This window comes from Ascaphus truei, chromosome 5 (assembly GCF_040206685.1).
Source record: "Ascaphus truei isolate aAscTru1 chromosome 5, aAscTru1.hap1, whole genome shotgun sequence".
NCBI classification, from domain to species: domain Eukaryota; kingdom Metazoa; phylum Chordata; class Amphibia; order Anura; family Ascaphidae; genus Ascaphus; species Ascaphus truei.
In genome coordinates this window covers 184,571,047-184,593,765 of record NC_134487.1, presented here as the reverse complement: position 1 = coordinate 184,593,765, position 22,719 = coordinate 184,571,047, and the positions used below count along the sequence as shown (strand labels likewise).

The window sequence follows — 22,719 nt, the reverse complement described above, 5'->3', positions numbered from 1 at the left end:
GTTTATCCTAAACGATCCACAACATCTACTGGAAGGTTTTTTAATAAATCCACTGCCTTTTAAGCAAGGAAGTATTTCCTTCCGCCCCTAACTCTGCCACACGTCAGCCCTCACGCATGAGCTATTGTTATAACATTCCTCTTTTCTGCCCGTGTGTATCTTGTCAATACTTTTAAATTGTATTTGAGAGTTTATCATATCCCCCCTCTCCCAGACTGTACATGTTGAGATCATGAAGTATTTCTGCCACATTTTATGATACAACCCCTGGACCAATTAAAATAGCTCTTTATTAAAAAAAAATATATATATATATATATATATATATATATATATATATATATATATATATATATATAAAATAATAATAATAATAATAAATAAAAATTAAAAAAAATATATATCTATATATTGGGATTACTATATTCACTTAAGGGTTAATGGGCTTTAGAGGGGAGAACTGTATGGGTCTCTCGTCACATGATGTGGAGTTGCTGGGCAGAAACCTTAACAATGCGTACTATCTGGAAGGTGCTTATCCTGCCCCCAGGTGTAGGATATTAAGTATTATTCTAGCCACTCTCACTGTATGCATGGTGATGTCATGAGTGGGTATATCTAGAGCTGTAGAAGCTTCTAGATTCAGGTTCCTGGAGGCTGAGAGGAGCCTCAATATATATAGTTAAGATGTAAGTGTATAGGATAGACCAGTCCCCATGTATTATGTTTTAGCTAGAGACAGTGCCCAAGGTATGGCCAAGGTGGAGCAGCTTGTTCACAGAAGAGGAGGAAGGCACACCGCAGAGGTCCATATGAGAGGGCCCAGGATCTGCTCTACAAGCAGATCCAAACCTGCCTCGCACATTAGTCTGTCTAGAATTGGCAGTACAGAGACAGGAGTTGTGAGCGAACCCCCATAAAGTATTGAGTCAGCCAGGACCTAAGAAGGGAACCTTTGAGACATTGCATAACAGACGTTGTGCAGAATGGAGATGGACCAGTGAGGTATTAGTCAGTAAAGTGCCTGCACCTTCTCAGGGTATAAAGAGTGGGTGTTTAAGGATGCATCTTTATTAAGAGTGCTGACTGTACAAATAAAGCAGACAACTGTGGTAATACTATATGGCATGTACCTGAATGAAAAGAGCCCAAGCATCCAGGGGCCACAAATAAAGAAGGTTGTTGTACTATAAAAGTACCTGTTGCCCAATCAATTCCATCATTCCTACCAACACCCAGCCACACGAAGCCTGCACCCTGTACCAGGTAAGGCACACTGAGTAGCCACACCTTAGGCTACGGCCCCAGTCCTCCCTGCTGCACGTACGCCTGGTGCCATGGCGGCGCGTGCAGAGACTACAGCCACGATCGGTTGTCTGTGGGGAGCGCGGGGGTGGGGCAATGATGGGGCATATCTGCCTTGCCATTGGCTGTGCACGGCTACGTGACCACGTTGCGACACGGGAAGACAAAATCATTGTCTTCCCTGCCAGCAAACTCGTCACAGTGCTTTGCGCGCCCACACACAGCCACTGGGGCCTGCCCCATAGAGGGCTGTGCTGTGGTGTGGCACCCTCGCCATAGACGTTAACTCCCTAGGAGCCAGGTAGGGAGTAGGTTAGGGTAGTAGGGATATATATATATCAAACAAAATATTACTTGTGAGCACATTCACGTCTTAGAAAGGTCTGCAACCCTGCTTTTCACTATTATCACCTAGCATACAGTGCTTCCACTGCAGCAAGGGATTCTGGGAAATGACATGCAAATGAGCACACAGTACCACATTTGCCTTAAATCCATTATTACATGGAACCCTTAAGACAATGCCCATTATTACTTGTGTAACATTGTTTCCTCATGAACACAGACAATGATGCTGTATTTTACCTGTGTGGCCCTCAGGAGCCTAAGCTCCGGACGGGGAGCCTGGGGTACATATATAATCACAATACTCGTGATGCAATGCCTCCCACCTGAGAGGGATCCCGACAGAGCGGGAGGTGCCTCTCACAGGACACAACTCAATAACACACAATATGAATAAACAAGAATAACCTTTACTGGATCTGCATATAGAATATATGTCAATCACTTTTATATTGCATAAAGGGTTTCACATATTATATACCCCCACACCGTGTCCAAAGTACTGTTCAGGGCACTTGGCCACTCTACCACGTAAGTGTCCCCAAGTGGTACCCCCACCCTTTAGGCGTGATCCTTGCGTTGCTTTACAGTGTTGGTGCACTTGTAGAACTATACCTGGCCAGGGCTCCTGCAACTGGGTTCCGCAGAATACGACAGGGATTCCGTCCGGTCCGACGTCGTCATCCGCGTAGGGTGAATTCCGGCATGGATAATATCACTGTATAGTCTCTGTGTCCTTGGTGGTGTTCTGATCCCAGAACCCACCTTGCAGGGCTGCGCTGCGTAATACTGTGTCCCTGACTACCAAATAGATAATGGGGCAGAGTCCCTACCTCAGGGCCTGTCCCTAAAGCAATCACTGCTCTACTAGTGAGTCGAGGCCTAATTGGTGCCTGGGGGACACAGTCTGGCCTAGCCCAGAGGAGTACCACTCCCTGGACACTACTTGACCATTTGCTGTCCCTCTTCCGACTGGGGTGCTCCTCACAGCGCGCAAAATGTATCTCTTCTAGCCTTCCGAGATTCCTGCCCTCCTATTGGAGGCATCATGTGGGGCTCTCCTGAGGCTCATGGGACTTGTAGTCCCTACCAAGAGCCTTCCCTGGTTGGCTAGTGCTTTGCGCGCTTGTCCTTGCGCATGCGCAACTTGTAATGGCCGCCAGAGCTCCAATTGCGCATGTGCGAGCAAAAAGAAGATGGCTGCCCCCTCTGCAGGAGACGTCGGGAGTCCTCGGTGACGCTATCACCGCCCGGCACCCACACGCCCCCCCCCATCCGGAACACCTGCAGGCGCTTGCACTCGCGCCCGATCCTCACCTGCCCCTGCAACCGACCGCATCCTTCCCGGTCGCCGTGGAGGTAAGCGCAGTGAAGAGGGCACAAAATACCCAGAGAGGACCTGGCTACACATGGAACCCAATACACACAAATAATCCTAGGATTATAAACAGCCCCCTATAATTGCACTCAAGGTATGTGACAAAAAATCAATTGTCTACTAATAACTGGCTAGATAGTAGCCAAATCCTAGCATAGGATTCACCACCAAAAGGTCACACTCAAATAAAAATAAAAAAGACTTTATTAGTTATACTGTAAAAAACGACGAAACGCTCTAAAAATGCACAACAGTGCATAGATAAAATCCCCAAATGTGTTTGGTCACGGTAACTATATGAACAGATAGTGTTCCAAACATATAGCTGATAATGAGTCAGATGCTATGCATAGAGCTGCACTATTGCATACACAGGTATAGTGAATAATAAATGGATATTGAGGGAAGATAGCAGTGGGCTTAATGCAAACGCTATGTGATAGAAAATCTAACCAACAAATCCTCTGTATAGGGTGATCAGTGAACTCAGGTATAATCAGTAAATGGATATATATAGAGAGAGGCCCTAAAACAGCTTGGTTGGGACCAATGCACCCATGCACAGAATAAATATTCACATACAATCGTTGTAATTAGTCAATAATAGACTCTGAGTAGTAACTCTGGGTAGCGCACGCGGAAATGCACAAAATGAACACTCCAAAGCATAGAACGAGCACTCACATACAATCGTTTGTTTGTTGTCAATAGTAGACTCTGAGTACTTACTCTGGGTAGCGCACGCTGCAAAGTGCGCAAGTACAAGCCCCCAGAGAGGTTGAGTAACACCAAACCAAAGTAGGATAGTATACAACCTGATACGTGATAGCAATAAGCAGCCTGTTGCTCCGTGTATTAGCTGGAGAGACCTTTCCTCCAAACACAAAACACGCATGCGTCAATGTGATGACGTCACGGCGTACCCCGACGTACGTTTCACGCGTCACCACGCGCTTTCTCAAGGGGGAGGAGTAGGTAGCAAGTAACGTCGTATAGTGGAACCTTTTGTACCCTCCCTGGAGGGACGAGTGACGTATGCCTAATACTATTAAAGAGGCACAGCAGGTACAGATGTAACCATGACGCAACATAAAGGAACCGGGGGGAGGAGGGGGGGATGGGGAGGGGAGGGGGTTTGGGAAGGAGATCCAGAGAGGCAAGGTAGGACTGATAAAAAAATATATAATCATGTGACTACTTGTATGTTGAGCACCCACATGGAGAGGCAAAGGAAACCTAACCTAATAAAGGGCGACAAATGCCCTAATGGTAGATGAACAGCAGGCATGCAAGTAGGAAAAGCAGCAAGAGTGCCAGGGTATATGATATGGAGGTGATTCCACAGATAATCACAAAGGTTTAGGACATAAGGCATATGAATGATGCACAGAGGGCAAATAGGGGGACCAGAGTAGATGGTGTAGGAGTGAACTACACAAGACGGCGCTGCCTAAAAAGTCAAAACGGCTCCTTCTACGCTAGAATTAATAGATCTATATACCTGGATCCCCCTAACCCTATGTGAGGAATGGCGAGAAAATAAAACCCTCGTTCAGACCATTTGGTGCCAGTGTGTTGAGGTGATAAATCCAACGGCATTCGTGCTGACGTAGGCTCATGTCCCAGTTGCCCTTACGTGGGCCCCAGGGAATATGTGCCATGCCCATGAATTTCAGGTTGGAGGCATCCCCATGATGTGCATCATTAATATGTCTAGCCACGGGTGTGTCTAATTTGTTACGCACTGACCCGAGGTGCTCCAAAATCCGTATTTTGAATGCCCTGTGAGTTTCACCAACATACTGCTTACCGCATGCGCACTGAATGAGGTATACCACGCCTGTGGTTAGACAATTAATAAAGTCTTTGATGGTATAAGTGTGTATGCCAGTAGAGTCTGTGAAAGTTTTGGTGACCTTAACTGAAGGGCAGGCCTTACAGCGTCCACAGGTGTATGTACCATTAGGTTTATGGTCTAACCATGTGCGTGATGGTTTGGTCTGAAAATGGCTTTTAACCAAACGATCACGTAGATTGACCGCTCGGCGGCTAACCATATTAGGTGTAGGCTGCAAAATCTTCGCCAGATCCTGATTCTGGAGTAGTATATGCCAGTGTCTGCTCAGAATCCTGCGGATGGTTGACCACTGGTTACAATAAGTACCAATGAACCGGATTGTCTGTGTCTCATTATCAGTGATTCTGGGGTGGTCAGTAAGGAGACTGGGTCTGGGTGTGGTAAGGGACCTACGATAGGCTTTTTTGACTGATGTCTTGGAGTACCCTCTATCTATGAAACGTCTGGTAAGGTCTTTGGCCTGGATTTTGAACTCTGTTATGGTCGTACAATTGCGTTTAAGGCGTAAGAACTGCCCAGTAGGGATGTTGGAAATAAGGTGTCTTGGGTGGTGGCTATCTGCTGCGAGGAGACTATTAGTCGCGGTGGGTTTGCGATATATAGTTGTCTCTAATTTACCATCTTGCTTTTTGTAAATGGTGATATCAAGGAAATTGATACTCTCGGTTTGGATTTCAAAGGTAAGTCTGAGATTGTGTGTGTTGTCATTCAGCTTATCAATGATCTCGACCAGGAGTTCTATAGTGCCGCTCCATAGGAGAAGCACATCATCGATGTACCGTGACCAGAGATCGATATGGTCAGTATACTGAGAGTAGTCCTCCATGAACACCACGGTTTCCTTCCACCAGCCCAGATATAGATTGGCATAGGTGGGAGCACACGTGGTGCCCATGGCGGTGCCTTGAATTTGATGATAGATTTTTTGATTGAATAAAAAGAAGTTCCTGGTCAGCACAAAGTTTAGTAACTTTAAAACAAAGTCATTGTGTACCTTTGAATGAGTATCTCTTGCCCGAAGGAAATGTTGGACAGCTTGTAGTCCTGAGGAATGAGGGATACTTGTAAACAAGCTCTCAACATCAATCCCCACAAGTAAGGTGTTATTGTCCACTGTAATGTCCTCTACTCTCAGCAAAGCTGCTTTAGTATCTTTGAGATATGAGGGAAGAGTTTCCTCAAAAGGGCGTAGGAATGTGTCAAGATAGATACTGGCGTGGGATGTAAGATTACCCACGCCAGACACTATCGGTCTACCTGGTGGCGGGTAGACACCCTTTTGTATGTGAGTGCTCGTTCTATGCTTTGGAGTGTTCATTTTGTGCATTTCCGCGTGCGCTACCCAGAGTTACTACTCAGAGTCTATTATTGACTAATTACAACGATTATATGTGAATATTTATTCTGTGCATGGGTGCATTGGTCCCAACCAAGCTGTTTTAGGGCCTCTCTCTATATATATCCATTTACTGATTATACCTGAGTTCACTGATCACCCTATACAGAGGATTTGTTGGTTAGATTTTCTATCACATAGCGTTTGCATTAAGCCCACTGCTATCTTCCCTCAATATCCATTTATTATTCACTATACCTGTGTATGCAATAGTGCAGCTCTATGCATAGTATCTGACTCATTATCAGCTATATGTTTGGAACACTATCTGTTCATATAGTTACCGTGACCAAACACATTTTGGATTTTATCTATGCACTGCTGTGCATTTTTAGAGTGTTTCGTCGTTTTTTACTGTATAACTAATAAAGTCTTTTTTATTTTTATTTGAGTGTGACCTTTTGGTGGTGAATCCTATGCTAGGATTTGGCTACTATCTAGCCAGTTATTAGTAGACAATAGATTTTTTTGTCACCTACCTTGAGTGTAATTATAGGGGGCTGATTATAATCCTAGGATTATTTGTGTGTATTGATTTGTGCTTTCTCCCTTGCACCAGGTAGATTGTTTCTTGTTTAAGTGTATGTGTGTTTGGTGTAGCGACGTGCCCTCTGTGTATATTTACACATGGAACCCTTAAGACAATGCTCGCTGTTTTAAACACAGTCTGGGATTAGATGCAAAGCCAGAAAACCCACTCAGAGATAGCTGGACCTTTTGGGTCTCATCAGTGTGAGGTTGGTTGTACTGGCTTTGTAATTTTAGACTTGGGTAGGTTATCATCACACACTATTTAGGTTATGGTGGGTGAAAAAGGTTACTGAAAACCCTCCACTGTATAGCATATAGCAAATAAAAATATTATTAGAAATATATATAAATATATATATAATATAAAAAACAATTAAATTGACCCAATGGTCTGCAACCATGCCTTTCACCATTATCATCCAGCATACAGTGTTTCCACTGCAGCAAGGGATTCTGGGAAATGACATGCAAATGAGCACACCGTGTCACCTTTTGCCTGAAAAACCATTGTTACAAAAGGTGATCAGTTAGCATGTTAAATGTTAAAGTTCATGACAGCACAATTATGAAAAGACTGAACAAGAATGGTTTGTTTGGAAGGGTTGCCAGGAAACAGCCTCTTCTCTCTAAAAAGAACATGGCAGCACGGCTTAGGTTTGCAAAGTTGCATCTGAACAAACCACAAGACTGTGCTCACAAGTGATCTTTTTATTTGCTGTATGCAATACGGTGGAGGTTTCTTGTCGCCTTTTTCACCCACCATAACTTAAAACGTGATGGTATATATATATATACACATATATACACACACACAATAAAAACATCTAGATATATCTCTTTCAGAACTGAAAGAGTTAATGAAAAAGCTAAGCCCGTTAATTTGTTGGCCCTGATTCCCGAGGGATGGTAATTTAGTTTTTTGGTAACGTAGTTAGAATTTTTTTTTTTTTAAGCTGCCAACATAAGGGAAGTAATTGAAAGTGAAAGCTTGGATACAGAGAACAGGGAAAGTGTTCATCCCGAGAGGTGTTTAATAAAACTCGCATTCAATTACAAAGAATTACATTACTTCGGAGACTGGGAGAATGCTTAATATTGCAATTTCACTTCACAGTGTCTGGTTTGATGTTGGAAAGGGGTAGAGACAGCTTAGCACGTGCATAAAAGGGGCTATGTGTCAAACTCCTAATATTTGCACTTTGACGCTACAAATATTTACTCTGCTCCTACATCTAAAGTAAGACTTCTTCTTTATTTGACACCTAGGCACAGCAGGTGATGCCAGAGATGAGAGAAGTTGTGGCCCAAGTTCGCAATTGTGGCGTATTTTGGACCAAAGAGAATTTATCCATATTGCATATGTTTCATCAGGTATGTTTTGCCACAGCCTTCCTGGCTTTTTACCACACTTCTAGTACTATGTCATTGTTGTGTACCCACCCCCCTCCTGTTTATGCCAGGCTGCTGGCGATCTCCCCTCCTCATTGGCTCCCTGCCACACCACGTGACGCGTTGCCGCTATGGATCACAATCCTCTTGTAGTCCCTGCTGGCTGATGCATCACATGGTGTAGTGAGCCTGGACATCTAGGCCGGCTGCACTGGGGACCTAGCCTTACACTGAGTTTGAATCAGGTAAACCTGGTTCATTTCCCAGTGTCAGCTCTCCGTGACCTTGGGCAAGTCACTTTATCTCCTTGTGCCTCAGGCACAAAAAAAAAACAGATTGTATGCTCATCTGGGATTGTGTCCGTAAAAATTCCTTTGTGCTGTGAAGCAAATTGAGACCTATTGGGAGAAAAGCCCTATAAAATAAAGTTATTATTATATAGTTGACACCTGGGAGATAAAATTGATGAAGTGAAAGAAAAATTGCAAGGATTACAGTACATCATCAATCTTTGATATATCCCATTGTAATGTTCCACCAGGTCTAATATTTCCCCACCTATCTGTAACCCCTCTTCTTTTGGCTCTCAAAACTATACTATAACTATAGCTGAGGCTTGGGCCTGAGTCCCTCTTAATAACTTACGTGGACTACGGTCAGACAGCAGGAATAACACAAAGTATGAACAATATAACTAGTTTACTGGCACCTTACTAACCCAGGTACTATGTTATCCTCAGATGAGGATCCCTACACACAATATACAGGGTAATACGCAATCCCAGAATAATGTTGCGCGTGTGTGAGTCAGTGTCAGTGGTGTAGTAGCCACCCCTTCCTGGGTATGTTGGCTTATGATGGTGCCGGCACGTGGTGTACTGAACCTGTTGCAGGCCTGTTCTTCGAAAAGGGTGCTTTGGTACCACTGCGCTGTTATTGCCGTTGAGGGTCCCTTCCAGAGACGCTTGGTCTCTCTCTCCAGCTGCACCTTCTACAGACCACGACCGGACCTGATAGCACTCAGGTCTGCACAGATCTGATCCACCATGGCCGCCCCCCTTCCTAACGCATCCTCTCCCTCATAGTTAGGGGGACCAGACATCTCGGTTTAGCCGAGAGAGTCCTGTTTTTTTTTAGACGTTGTCCCAGGTCCCGACTTTAAACAAGTCCCTTTTTTTCCGTCACTTGCCGGTCACACGTGTGATTGGTGCTTTGCCAGCCGCTTGTGCGTTTGCGCGGCCAGTAAGCGCCCATTGCTGACAAGCGCCAATCGTGCATGGGCGACTGGCAAGCACCGATCGCACAAGTGCTAGCTAGTGCTGATCGCTCATGTGCATGGATGACGTGCATGTGCGGCTGGCAAGCACCCATTGTGCATGCGTGGCCACCAATTTGCCAGCCGGTCGGCCTTGCCATTTGCACATGCACTAAATGCCATTATTATTGGCTGCTCAGCATGTTCATCACAATCATACAGTATGTCCAGAGCACATTGGAGACAAACCTGCCAGGGGGGCAGTTTGAGTGTGTGTGAGCTCATCGCACAGGGGGTTACATATCTATCGCCTTAGCTTCCCTCATAACCACTCCCCAAACTGCACCCTGATGCATGTGATCATAAGGTCAATGCAAAGCACCTTCATACATCAACATTAGGAGATGCATAATGAAAGTGATGCATTATCTTGCCAGGCTGTTGGTATACAGTACCTTTCAGCCCACTGACTTATTTGCTATATACATTAAGTAAAAAAAAAAAATTAAACAATGACTCCATTGAATTCTTTGGGTAGAAGTTTTTTCAGAGACAGTGGAATGCTTGAAGAGGTCATGCTCTTTTTTATTTTTATTGGAAGGGTAGTTGGTGTCTGGACCACTCCTCTTAGCAGGGGTGGTGGAGGTTAATTGAGTAAAGGGATTGAAAACAGCAATTGAAATACAAATAGGCCTGAAAGGGTAGTCCATTGGTAGTATCACTGCCTTTGAAGTGGGTGAAAAATGGTTTGAATGCCAGTGTCAGCAGTCCTTATGACCTTGAGCAAGTCAGCTAATTTCATCTCTCTGTGCCCGAGGCACCAAAATTAGATTGTAAGGTATATGGGTCACGGTGACTAAATAAATTAAATGTACAGCACTGTGTACCTTATCAGCGCTATATAATAATAAAAATATTATAACTATGCAAATTAAATTGAAATGTAATGGAATCTGAGGCTTTACAGTATCACAGGAAAATAGGTAAAATAGGTTGGCCAAAAACAACATTTTTATTGATAAACCTGTTGTTCATTGGCACAGTATTTCTTTTACATCATGAATTAAATAGAAATCGCTGTGTTAGTCCAGTTGCGATAGTGCAGAGTAAATAAGTACTTCAGTATTAGGTGACACCTTTTTATTGTCGTCATGAGACTAGTTTGTGTCTAGTTTTAATTCCAGTGAAATCTGGTTGGTAAAACCCTGAGCCGGATTCCAGTCTCATGATGACATGGAGTCAAGTTGGCAAATACTGCTGGCATCATGTGACATTTCACACGCTGAGATTTATCACAAACCAAGTGCAAATCCTGCCATGAAAAGTAATTAATTTAATCATCAGACAAGTCAGAGAAACGGCTCAAAGTCTGGCACTGACATGTCTAATATCCTCAGATAAGTACAAAGTATCTGCAACTTATTAGCTCATAAATCCTCAGCTATTCAATTAGAACTGCTCTGAGATTTACAGGGAATTCCAGGGACAGCAAAGAGCCATTAGTGTTTATTAGCATAAGTAAAGGCATTTGCTGGAACCAAGTGTAGGTCACAAGCAACTCATCTTTGCTAAAATACACATAGCAGCCTATTGACAGAGAGAAGGAATCTACCTACGGTCCATTAATTTCTCTTCTCCACAACCACATGATCGTTCTGCATTACCAATATAATGACCATCTTAATAAAATGCCAATATTACTACTACTAATTTAAATTTATGTTCTTATTATATTAATACAGAGTATGTAGACAGAAGGAATTGTCGGGCCTGTGTGGTGCATACGAATGTGCCGAAAGTCACAAAGAGGTGGCACTGGGTTTAGAACAGGGTCCTTCCACTTCAGAGGCAAGACAAATGGTGCAAACAACTGCCCACCAATACATAAAGAAAAAGGGCACATAGGATGACAGACCCACTTCAAAGGCAATGCTGTCACCCCTATGAATTGGAGCTGGGTCTAAAATAGCTTCAATCTGTCCTCCTCATATCCACAAGTACCATTTGTTAGATTAGCTTTTATTTGTATGGCACCAACCTGTTCTGCCGCTCAGTACAATATGGGAGGGAGGACAATAACATTGTATGACAAAAGAGTACATCAATGTTAAGACAAGCTGATAAAATAGGAGTCAGATGCCCTGTTATTGCACAACAGGTAGACTCTACTTGCCCCAGTGGCATTGACTATGCACCCCTTCATCATATAGATTGCAGGCAACGGGCAATTGTGTAGTTATGTTTATAAACAGTGGGGATACAAGTGCATATAGATCTGTAATTAAGAAAATTCTTACAATCTAATTGTTTTGTACCATGTTAAAATGAATTAAGAAGAGTGACACACTGTGCTCATTACCCAGAATTCCTGGCTGCAGTTGAAGCACTGTTTGCTAAGTGATAATGGGGAAAGACAGGGTTGCTGTCTGAGACATGCAAATGCACCACAAGTGTTATTTGTATTTACTGTTTAATATGATCAAATTCTAGAAGTCTGACACGCATTAGAGAAGATCTGTACCATAGCCACAATGCTTTTCTTCTGGATCCCATTCTCCATGTCCACCAGATTAATTGGAATGGTGGGGAACATGCATTCTGTGTACCAAACTGCGGTTCACTCACATTATTAGAGAGAATTCTAACTTTGAAGGGTATGGATTTGTTGTAGGTTTTAACCAAAATAATAGCTCTTCATAGATGTTTTGTCTACAGAGCTTTGAAACTTTACAAGTCTCTTCTTCAAGTATTTAGACGTTAAAGGGGGTACTTCAATTGATTTCTCGGGAGGCAGCTGCTATGTAAAAGGTGGTATTCCTGACAATAGGGTTATAGTATTGGGTTTGAGGGAAAAGATTAAGAGGGTAATTCTACATACATGAAAGCGGCCGTTGGGGACGTTTTTGGACAAAAATACCCACAGGCTTCAATGGGGACTTTCAGCCAAAAAAAGGACTGAACAACCGCTTCATATATATACAGTGAGTGGAGTAAGGCCCTATGACTGATACCACTGATTTCTAAGGACTGTTATGTGCAATACTTTAAGGGAGATAGCACTGAAGTCAGTGGAGGGAACTGATGTGTGTGCATGGGTGTGATAAAAAGAATGACACAATTTAATTATGATTAAGTTTAGTGTGATGTGATTTCATTGTGTAACGGTTTCTGAAAGGTTAACAAGATGCCAGGGAGTGGCTCTGCTCTTACCTGGATTTACAGTTCTGTCCTTAAACTGCATGGACCTTATGTTAAGCGTGGCCAATATACACTCCGTGTCTCCCAAATGTGGTATACTGTCAGAGATCCAGTTGGAAGACAGAACAGTACTCATGGTGCATTCCTGTATGCCCACGGCCCTCAGGTTAGCACAGGACAGCCCAGAACCCTGGACAAGAAAACATATTTCAGCAAAATTATGCTGATCCTGACTTCTAAGATCATATTACCAGAGAAGTGTACTGTAGGGGGACACAACAAGGTGAGTTGTGACAAAAATAATAAAGATTCAGACACTTATAAGTACTTATTTTACTATATATATATATATATATATATATATATATATATATATAAATATAACTGTATGCTCATCTGCATGTCTTAGGCAGATCTGCAACCCCGCCTTTCCCCATTATCACCCAGCATACAGCACTTCCACTGCAGCAAGGGATTCTGGGAAATGACATGCAAATGAGCACACAGTGTCACTTTTTGCCTCAATAACCATTTTTAACATGGTTCTCAATAGGCTTAAGCTTGCTGCATGGTCACAGCTTTGAGCACAGCCAGGGTTAAGGTGCATACCCAGAAAACCACCCACAGACAGCCGTTTCGACCTTGATGGGTCTCATCAGTGTGGGGTTGATTTTACTGGGAATGCAAGAGAGGCTATGGGATAGGCTAAACCATAATACTGAGTTAAGTTATGGTGAGTAAAAAAAGTGACAAAAACCCTCCACAGGAAAGCAAATATGCAAATATAACTGTATGCTCATCTGCATGTCTTAGGCAGGTCTGCAACCCCGCCTTTCCCCATTATCACCCAGCATACAGCACTTCCACTGCAGCAAGGGATTCTGGGAAATGACATGCAAATGAGCACACAGTGTCACTTTTTGCCTCAATAACCATTTTTAACATGGTTCCCTATAGGCTTAAGCTTGCTGCATGGTCACAGCTTTGAGCACAGCCAGGGTTAAGTATATATATAGAGAGAGAGAGAGTCACAGAGCCAGTCAGCACACTGATGTAGAGCATAAAGCAGATGCCTGTCCCATAAAATGATGCAGTATAGTTATCAGTCCGAGAACCAATAAAGGAGACAGCATACAGCAAGGAGTAATCAAAAAGTAATGTATTAGAAAACACATTGTTACACGAATGCCAACGTTTCGGTCCCACAGGGAGACCTTCCTCAGGGCTTGTGGGACCGAAACGTTGGCATTCGTGTAACAGTGTGTTTTCTAATACATTACTTTTGGATTACTCCTTGCTGTATGCTGTCTCCTTTATTGGTTCTCGGACTGGTAACTATATATATATATATTTTTTTTTTTTGACAACACTATGTGCTGAATAGAAGTTTGCAACCCCCTCTCACCATCTATATTTGGGGACATCGTGGACTATAGGCTGAGTAAACACTTGATTGTGGCCTTTCAATTAAGGGAAGCTTGTCAATGAAATAAAGTTCACCTTTATTTCAAAAGAAACAAACACAGACAAATATTTGCTTTAAGTCTGATAACGTGTTTAAGATAAATTATATATTGTTAAGTGGTTTTCAAAATGTGTTATTTTGTAAACGAACAGGGATTGCACCTTTAAATGCTGGGCAGAGAGCATAGTTGATGGTAGGGCACTAGTTTCCTTCAACATTTCCATGCTGACTGATATTCTTAATAGTGCAAGACACAAGAATATATCTATCACTCACTGGGAAAACAAACAACTTTGGGAAGTTCTGGATGGTTTTCCATTCCCTCTTGAGGTACTTCAGTGACCCCACAAATACAATGTGCTTCAGTTCCTTGAAGGTGAAGTTGCTGGTGCGTAGAGGCATGACAAAGTTCCGTAGTCCGATCAAAGTGGAATTGTTATCTGCAAAGACGCTGACGACAATGTGGTTGTGTAAATCCTTGTCTGAGGCTGTTCCGTGAGTCTGGGAAACGAGAAAGGCATTCCATTGAAAAGACGTGAATTAAACTTTTGATAGTGCCCCAATCTGCACTATCCCTGTTTATTGAATAGCACCCTTTATTTCTGATTTATATGAACAACATACACAAAATAAAAGCAGCAGAGACAGGAGATGCAATCAAAAGTACAAGGAGAGGAAACACCACATTTGTAACACAAGTTGAGAAAATATGCACGATTAATGAGGTGGGCACATGGTCAGCAATAATGAGCAGGATAAACATTTGAATATCTGAGACCCGAAGGATGGGTAGGGAATATATCTATATTCAGTATCAACTATTTGAAAAGATGTTTGCCATAAGTTCACACTGAGAGTTAATTTTATGTTGCATCACTATGTAGTACAATTCCAAGTTAGGGGGAAACAGGTTCAGGCGAGGAGAAACCTGCTTGTGCAGCCAACACAACACAGTTACACAATTTCTTAAAAGTGCCGGTCTCCTTAAAGACAGAGGTACAAAGTACAACTCTACTCACAAGTTCATAATGAAATGCTCCATTTAATGTGACAGCCAAGAACAGTGGAATAACAAAGTTTCTGGTCCCATATGAAATTGTGTGTATCTCTTTATGTTGCATCGGTTTAGCATCATTTTCACCAGTAATTGCTAGTAGGTAGAGTTAATAGAATGGTTATTTGGAGCCATAATATAATAGGAGATAGCCAAGTTTGTACCTCTTATGCAGGTTTTTTTTCCCTTTCTTCTTGTCATTTGAAACTGCAAAATCTAAGGTGGCTCACCGTGGCGTACAAATCAGCGTTACAGTAAAAAACAGGGTAACCCACTTTCTTATATTCCATGAATGTGAACATTGACATAAAAGAACTTTCACTGCATCACAACAAGTCGCAAATAGCATAGTCCCTTTAATGGTGCCGTTCACCATGTATGCATAATTTTTTTTTTCTACAGATTTCTTTAATTTCGAATAGTAGGATGAGTGTTCACCTCTAGTTTTTTTCCCTGCTCACATATTTCTTTAAACTGTATTTTATTCCTAAAACGTGAGCCCACAACCTTGATATGGCTTCTAATTTCCTCTGATTTAGCAACATTAGTAGACCACAAAAAAAATCTTGAGAAGATTTAAGATTTCTTTTCTGATGAGGCCCTTTGTAATCTGCATGGAAAACCTCACTATGCTGCCTGGGGGAGTGGAGAAAGGGAGAATAAACAGCAGAAGTTGCCATGTGGAAATGTGTGAGGGCAGCCTCTCAGGGTCACCTCTGTATACAGGTCAGCACTGGTAATGCAGATACAGCTAAACCCCGTTATAACGCGCCTCGTTATACCGCGATTCGGTTATAATGCGGTTTTCCCGTGGCTCCCGTTTTTTTTTTGCACACTGCACACACTGCACACACTCACTGCACACACACTGCTCATTGCTCACACTGCCACACTGCACACACACTGCTCATTGCTCACACTGCACACACTGACACACTGCACACACACTGCTCATTGCTCACACTGCACACACTGACACACTGCACACACACTGCACACTGCACACACACTGCTCATTGCTCACACTGCACACACTGACACCCTGCACACACACTGTACACTGCACACACACTCCTCATTGCTCACACTGCACACACTGACACACTGCACACACACTGACACACTGCACACACACTGTACACTGCACACACACTCCTCATTGCTCACACTGCACACACTGACACACTGCACACACTGCACACTGCACACACACTGCTCATTGCTCACACTGCACACACTGACACACTGCACACACACTGCACACTGCACACACACTGCTCATTGCTCACACTGCACACACTGACACACTGCACACACACTGCTCATTGCTCACACTGCACACACTGACACACTGCACACACACTGTACACTGCACACACACTCCTCATTGCTCACACTGCACACACTGACACACTGCACACACACTGCACACTGCACACACACTGCTCATTGCTCACACTGCACACACTGACACACTGCACACACACTGACACACTGCACACACACTGTACACTGCACACACACTCCTCATTGCTCACACTGCACACACTGACACACTGCACACACACTGCACACACACTGCACACTGCACACAATTATTATATAGAAATAAACAGACAACTGCACTTTAACAGATGTATTTTGCCTGTACAACGTCTTGTGACTTTTGTTTGACAAAGTTAAGGGGGTGGGAAGTCATTGTGCTGTGGGGGGGTGGGGGGGTCCTGCGCTGCGGCTACGGCGGGCCCTGTACTGCGGCGGGGGGGGGGGGGGTTAGCGGTCTGTGTGTGTGAGTGCGAGTGCCTGTCTGTGTGTGTGTGTGAGTGCGTGAGTGCCTGCATGTGTGTGCGCGCGTGTGTGTGTATGAGTGCGTGAGTGCCTGTGTGTGTGTATGTGTGTATGTGTGTATGTATGAGTGCTCCAGCCCGAGTCCGTGGAGGGAGGGGGGGGGGAGAGTAGCGGGTCCCTCCTGCAGCCAGTGGAGGGAGTGGGGGGAGAGTAGCAGCTCCCTCCTGCAGTCCGGGGAGGGGGGGGAGAGTAGCAGCTCCCTCCTGCAGTCCGGGGAGGGGGGGAGAGTAGCGGGTCCCTCCTGCAGCCCGTGGAGGGAGGGGGGGGGGGAGTAGCAGCTCCCTCCTGCAGTCCGTGGAGGGAGGGGGGGGAGAGTAGCGGGTCCCTCCGCTCAAGCCACGCCCCCCCTCCCTGTCAAACCTCTCACCTCCCGCTCACCTCCCGCTCCGGCTCTTACACTTACTTACACACACACTCAGACACTTACACACACTGACAGACACTCACACACACTTACAGACACTCACACACACTTACACACACTTACGCACACTCACGCACACTTACACACACTTACGCACACTCACGCACACTCACACACACTCACACACACTCACAGACACTCACAGACACTCACACACACTTACACACACTTACACACACTTACACACACTTAGACACTCACACACACCTACACACACTCACACACACTCACACACACTCACAGACACTCACACACACTCACACACTCACAGACACTCACAGACACTCACACACACTTACACACACTTACACACACTTAGACACTCACAGACACTCACACACACTTACACACACTCACACACACTCACAGACACTCACAGACACTCACACACACTCACACACACTTACACACACTTACACACACTTAGACACTCACACACACTCACACACACACTCACAGACACTCACACACACTCACACACACTTACAGACACTCACAGACACTCACAGACACTTACACACACTTACACACACTTAGACACTCACAGACACTCACACACACTTACACACACTTACACACACACTCAGACACTTACACACACTGACAGACACTTACACCAGCACCACCACCCGCTCCCCCCCCTCCTCCCGCGCAGGCAGCGGGAGCACCGGGGACAGCGGTGGGGAGAAGAAACCCCCCGCTACCACCTCCATGCAGGCATCGGGAGCACCGGGCACGTGGAGGGATCTGAGGTAAGCGGCGACCTGAGGGACATCCCCGCTCCCATCTCCTGCCCCGCGGCCTGTCCCGCGGTGACAGGGGGAAGCGGGGACAGGAGGGACATCCCCGCTCCCATCTCCTGCCCCGCGGCCTGTCCCGCGGTGACAGGGGGAAGCGGGGACAGGAGGGACATCCCCGCTCCCATCTCCTGCCCCGTGGCCTGTCCCGCGGTGACAGGGGGAAGCGGGGAGCGGAGGGACATGCCCGCTCCCATCTCCTGTCCCGCGGGATGAATATGCGCTAAAGCGGCGGCCATTTTTTTTCTCGCGACCCCGTTAGTAACGCGGTGGTCTCGGGGTGGACCCCGAGACCCGCGTTACAACGGGGTTTAGCTGTATTATGCACAATCACAAAAACATTGCATTTGCTGTTTTATTAGTAGATCGGCATCTAGTCCTTTAAAAAAACAAAACCCAAATGATAAAATAATGACATTGTTCCCTATTGGAGCACTGGCTGACCTCCCCTTGGTGACCTGCATTACCATCCTAGAATTTGCTAATCTCCCCACCATGCCCACCTAAACCAAACCTGGAAACCTCCACACAGTCTCCACCAGTTGACCCCCCCCCCCCCCATATTACTATGTGAACCTCTTTTGCCTCAGGCTTTTTAAGGGTCCTTGATGGCAGCATCTGTATTGAAGATATGGGCTACCTAAAATCTGGCTCGGAATCCCAAAACCCAGTATGGATTATTCCTTTCTAACCTCAGATGGTGTCCTTTCAGCTGGGACTTTGCCACAAAACTCTATTGTACTGTAGACTTTTAAATAAAAATTACAATAGAATTAGAAAACAGTAGGGAAAATGTAAAATAAAGCTGGTAATCTGCTGTGTCACATTTGACTCTGTTGGGTGGAACTGCACCTTTAATGGTCAGATGGAGAGAGCTAGATTATCCAAGAAAGCCAATTAAGAACAAAGGGACTGGTGAGTCATTTAGCCTTTCACCCCATGCTGGCTACTATTACAACAATTGTAGCACTGTTTAGAGGTATATAAATCAACTCTATATGTTTACTGTCAATATAATAGTATGCTAAAAGCAGACAATGACATATCTGTTGTACGCCCTACGCATACAGTATGTTACCTTGTGCATTCTGCTTCATTGATTTAGTGGCACTGAAGGTCTAGTTTCAAAGATCCCTACTGTTGCTGTTAAGGTTTCATAGTTAGATTTTATGGGGCATAAACACCTACCTTCTCTGATCCACTAACCTTCCAACAACATTTGAAGAAAGGACTCTTGTGTTTGTTACCATGTGTATAGAGTGTTTTCTAATGGAGCAGCAGTGTTAGTCTCTGTTGTGGTGCTTTCAAAGGGTCAGATTTGATGATCCTTCGGTCAACCAAAATTCAGAAGAAGAGAAGGGCTTGGTGGGTCTACTATATCCAGTGGATCATGGGAAAAAATCATGTTATTTAATCTATCTGTGCCCCAACTAACAAAATGGTATTGTAAGGTTCACATGTAACTAGTGTTGGTCTGGAGCCAGTTTTCCCAACTTCAAAGGCCAGTACTTTAATTAACATGATTTTCTTGTGATTTTGTGAATGAATCAAACGTTAATCCAAGAGTACATAAACAGAACACTTGTAGATTGATGGCAATATGGCTATGTAACAGGGGAGTAATCCCTGTTCAAGTAATGTGCCTTTAATCTGGCAGTGTGGTGGTTAACTGCTGGTAGTCAATTAATAAACACCACCTGCCTGATTGCTTACAAAAGCCTGTCTGTTGAGAAAGGAAGTGACTCCTTAGCTCACTTGTGGGCTGAACTTTGGAGACAGAGCAGTGTTCTTGAGTCTCCCAGGAGAGACTGACCAAGAGAACACAGATTTCTAGAGCTGACCATGTCTTGAGCTCTGCCACAAGACACAGCAGAGCTGATTTCAAGACACAGGGAAAACTACTACACATGAAGCTGAACCAGGAACTGAGAAGATTTTCCCTCCAAGAAACAGATAAGACTTTCATTATTTAGAGACTGCTTATATCTGCTTATTTCATGCTATATGTTTTGGGGCTGCGAGACATGCTTGACTTAGGGAGTTGTGAATTAATTGCATGGTATTTTCACTAGAGATACTCCCAAGTGAATAGAAGCTTTGTTCCCCCCCCCTGTGTTTGGATGATTTCCTGATGAAAAGGAAAAGGCACAATAAAGCCTTATTATAATTTCACCTTATAAAAGTCTCCAATTGTGTACCTCTGTGAACGTCCGTCTACAGGCTAACTATAGAAAATCTCCCAAATAGGAATTAATACTTTTTTACTAACCCAAATTCCTTACAGTTCAAAGTTCAACGTTAAGCTTGCCAACTGTATATTTTGCCATTAAATTGACACAAATTTCTAGATCCACAAAGATCCATTAAATCAGGGTTCATTATGTGACGTTACCTAAAACAAGAATGGACAGGCTCGTAAGGCCTGGGAACCAGTTCACACTGTGTCCTAGGTTCTGGATTGCACATTTTCCCCTGCCACCTGCAAGTCCACCTGCGTGCTAAGAGAGCGTGGCCCCTGTGGGGCCGTTCCAAAGCGCCCCCATCACATCGGCTACAACATCTGACAAACGACGTGGACTCCCAGGTATGCTGATATTTCATTTATATTTTGTAAGGCCGTTTGCATATATTGACTTCTACTGATTGAATCATTACAGTCTGCTATTTTTTATCTTCGTATCCACGGCCGTGTTTTCTCTATTTTTTCATATGTTTCATGTTTTTGCAACCATATGTTCTACTTTTTGTATGACCACTTGATATTTTTACCTATTGTACATAAAACAAGGATCACACTATGGGAGTTTATGCTTCTTTTTCTTTGTTTTTGCATATTTCATCTCTGGACCTGGTCAGTGTCTTTTGAGGCTGCAGACTCTTCAGTATATCCTTTTTGAAGTATTATCTGTCATTTCGTGAGTTATTTTATTGACAAGTGTCTTCCAAGACTCTGCTTCTTTTTTTATTGTGGACATTTTTTGTTGTTGTTGCGTTTATTCACTGTGTCCTAACTTTTCCAGCACACACAGGGGATTGTTTCCACTCTGTTATTTCACACCTTTCTGTTTTTTTTTACACTATGTTTGCACATACGCACATTTGAGAGAGTGCAATTTTTTTCTGCCTTTCAGGTAAAGGCAGATGGTTATACAGTATGTATTGGGGCTTTGGCTGAGGCACCAATCTGCCCTTTAAGAGTGTTGCGGGTTTATGAAGCAGTCCATCCGGATGTGGCGAGTCATTATCTGCCACATGAGACTGGGTGTCTTTTAACATGGTTCCAATTTTGTACAGTTTTTCGGTTATTTTTAGAAAAACTCGATGTGGATATGGTAGCTTGTGAGTCACACTCCTTCTGCATTGGGGTGGCAACAAAAGTGGCTAGGCTGGACATAACTAAGAAAATAGGCAGGTGGGAGTCTATGAGGTTTGCAAGCTAAGTTAGGCTACAGTTGCTGTTTTAGCAAATATAAATTGGTTCATTTTGTTACAGGTTCATGTACCGGGGTTGTCTAAAGGTGCAGAGATTCACATGTCTTTGGGCTGCTGGGAGGGCTGCAGTCCGGCTATATGGGACCACTCGGCCTGCACGCAGACATCGCGAGAGTAGCATGGTTGAAGAAGGGGAGTATGTGGTGGACATATGTCCTTCCCATGTCCTGCATGAAAGGCAGTGGTTTGGGTGTGCAGGTCTTCCATGTGAGGGTAATGACCTGTGTTAGCGGCGAACACTAGAGTTAATTGGCGATGTGAACCTGGATGTGGGTCAACTGTAGTTGTTATTTCCAGGTGTGCTATTTGTGTGTTCAGAAGTGGTCTCTCGGTTGTGCTGGAGGGGAGCAAGTCAATTGAGAATAGTAGGGACAAGCACTGGTGAGAAAATGGGTGGTGTCATTGTCCAGCACAGAGATTTGGAGGAAGCAGAAGTTGGCCTATTTTGGGGAGATTTGGTCCATCTGTCTGAGGTGGGCATGGACATTTTCAATGTGGGTGTGACGAGAGGGGGTAATCAGACTCTCTAATAAAGGTCAAGCCCGTTTGTGTTACCCCTGATCCGTGTATAAGGGTCAAAGGGAGTTAGCTCTTGGGCCCAGTAACATTGTACCATTCCAATGTACTGTATGTATTAAAAGTATTTTTTGTGTTTTTCCCTTTCCGGGCATGCAATCAAGCGATGACGTCGCGTCTATGGGCGCGTTGATGTCATGTGCTCGGTTTCGGCCGGGGGAGTGGCGACTGGTGTTCGTGGGCCAGTGCCTTGTACATTGTTGGATGTGTATCCTTGCCGCGCCCCCTGTGTCTCCGGGCTGTGATTCACACACACGTGTGTGTGACGCGTCCGTACGTGATGACGTCAGACATCCGCGTCACGTGACGTACACGGAAGTGTCGGCGATTGGCGTGGCTGTGTCTCGATGGGTAAGTAGTTATTCACCTTGATAAAGGACTATTAATAGTCCGAAACGCGTTGGTGTG

General features: G+C 44.3%; 1 protein-coding gene across 1 annotated transcript in view; it reads right to left on the bottom strand.

The window, feature by feature from the left end:
- The window catches only part of KCNU1 (potassium calcium-activated channel subfamily U member 1), a 244,552-nt gene that overhangs the window by 15,761 nt on the left and 206,072 nt on the right, over positions 1-22,719 (bottom strand). The window contains exons 22-23 of the mRNA XM_075601398.1: positions 14,397-14,621; positions 12,668-12,845 (exon numbers count right to left, since the gene is read on the bottom strand). Of these exons, the coding sequence (XP_075457513.1) occupies positions 12,668-12,845; positions 14,397-14,621 (403 nt within the window). The remainder of the gene's footprint in view (positions 1-12,667; positions 12,846-14,396; positions 14,622-22,719) is intronic.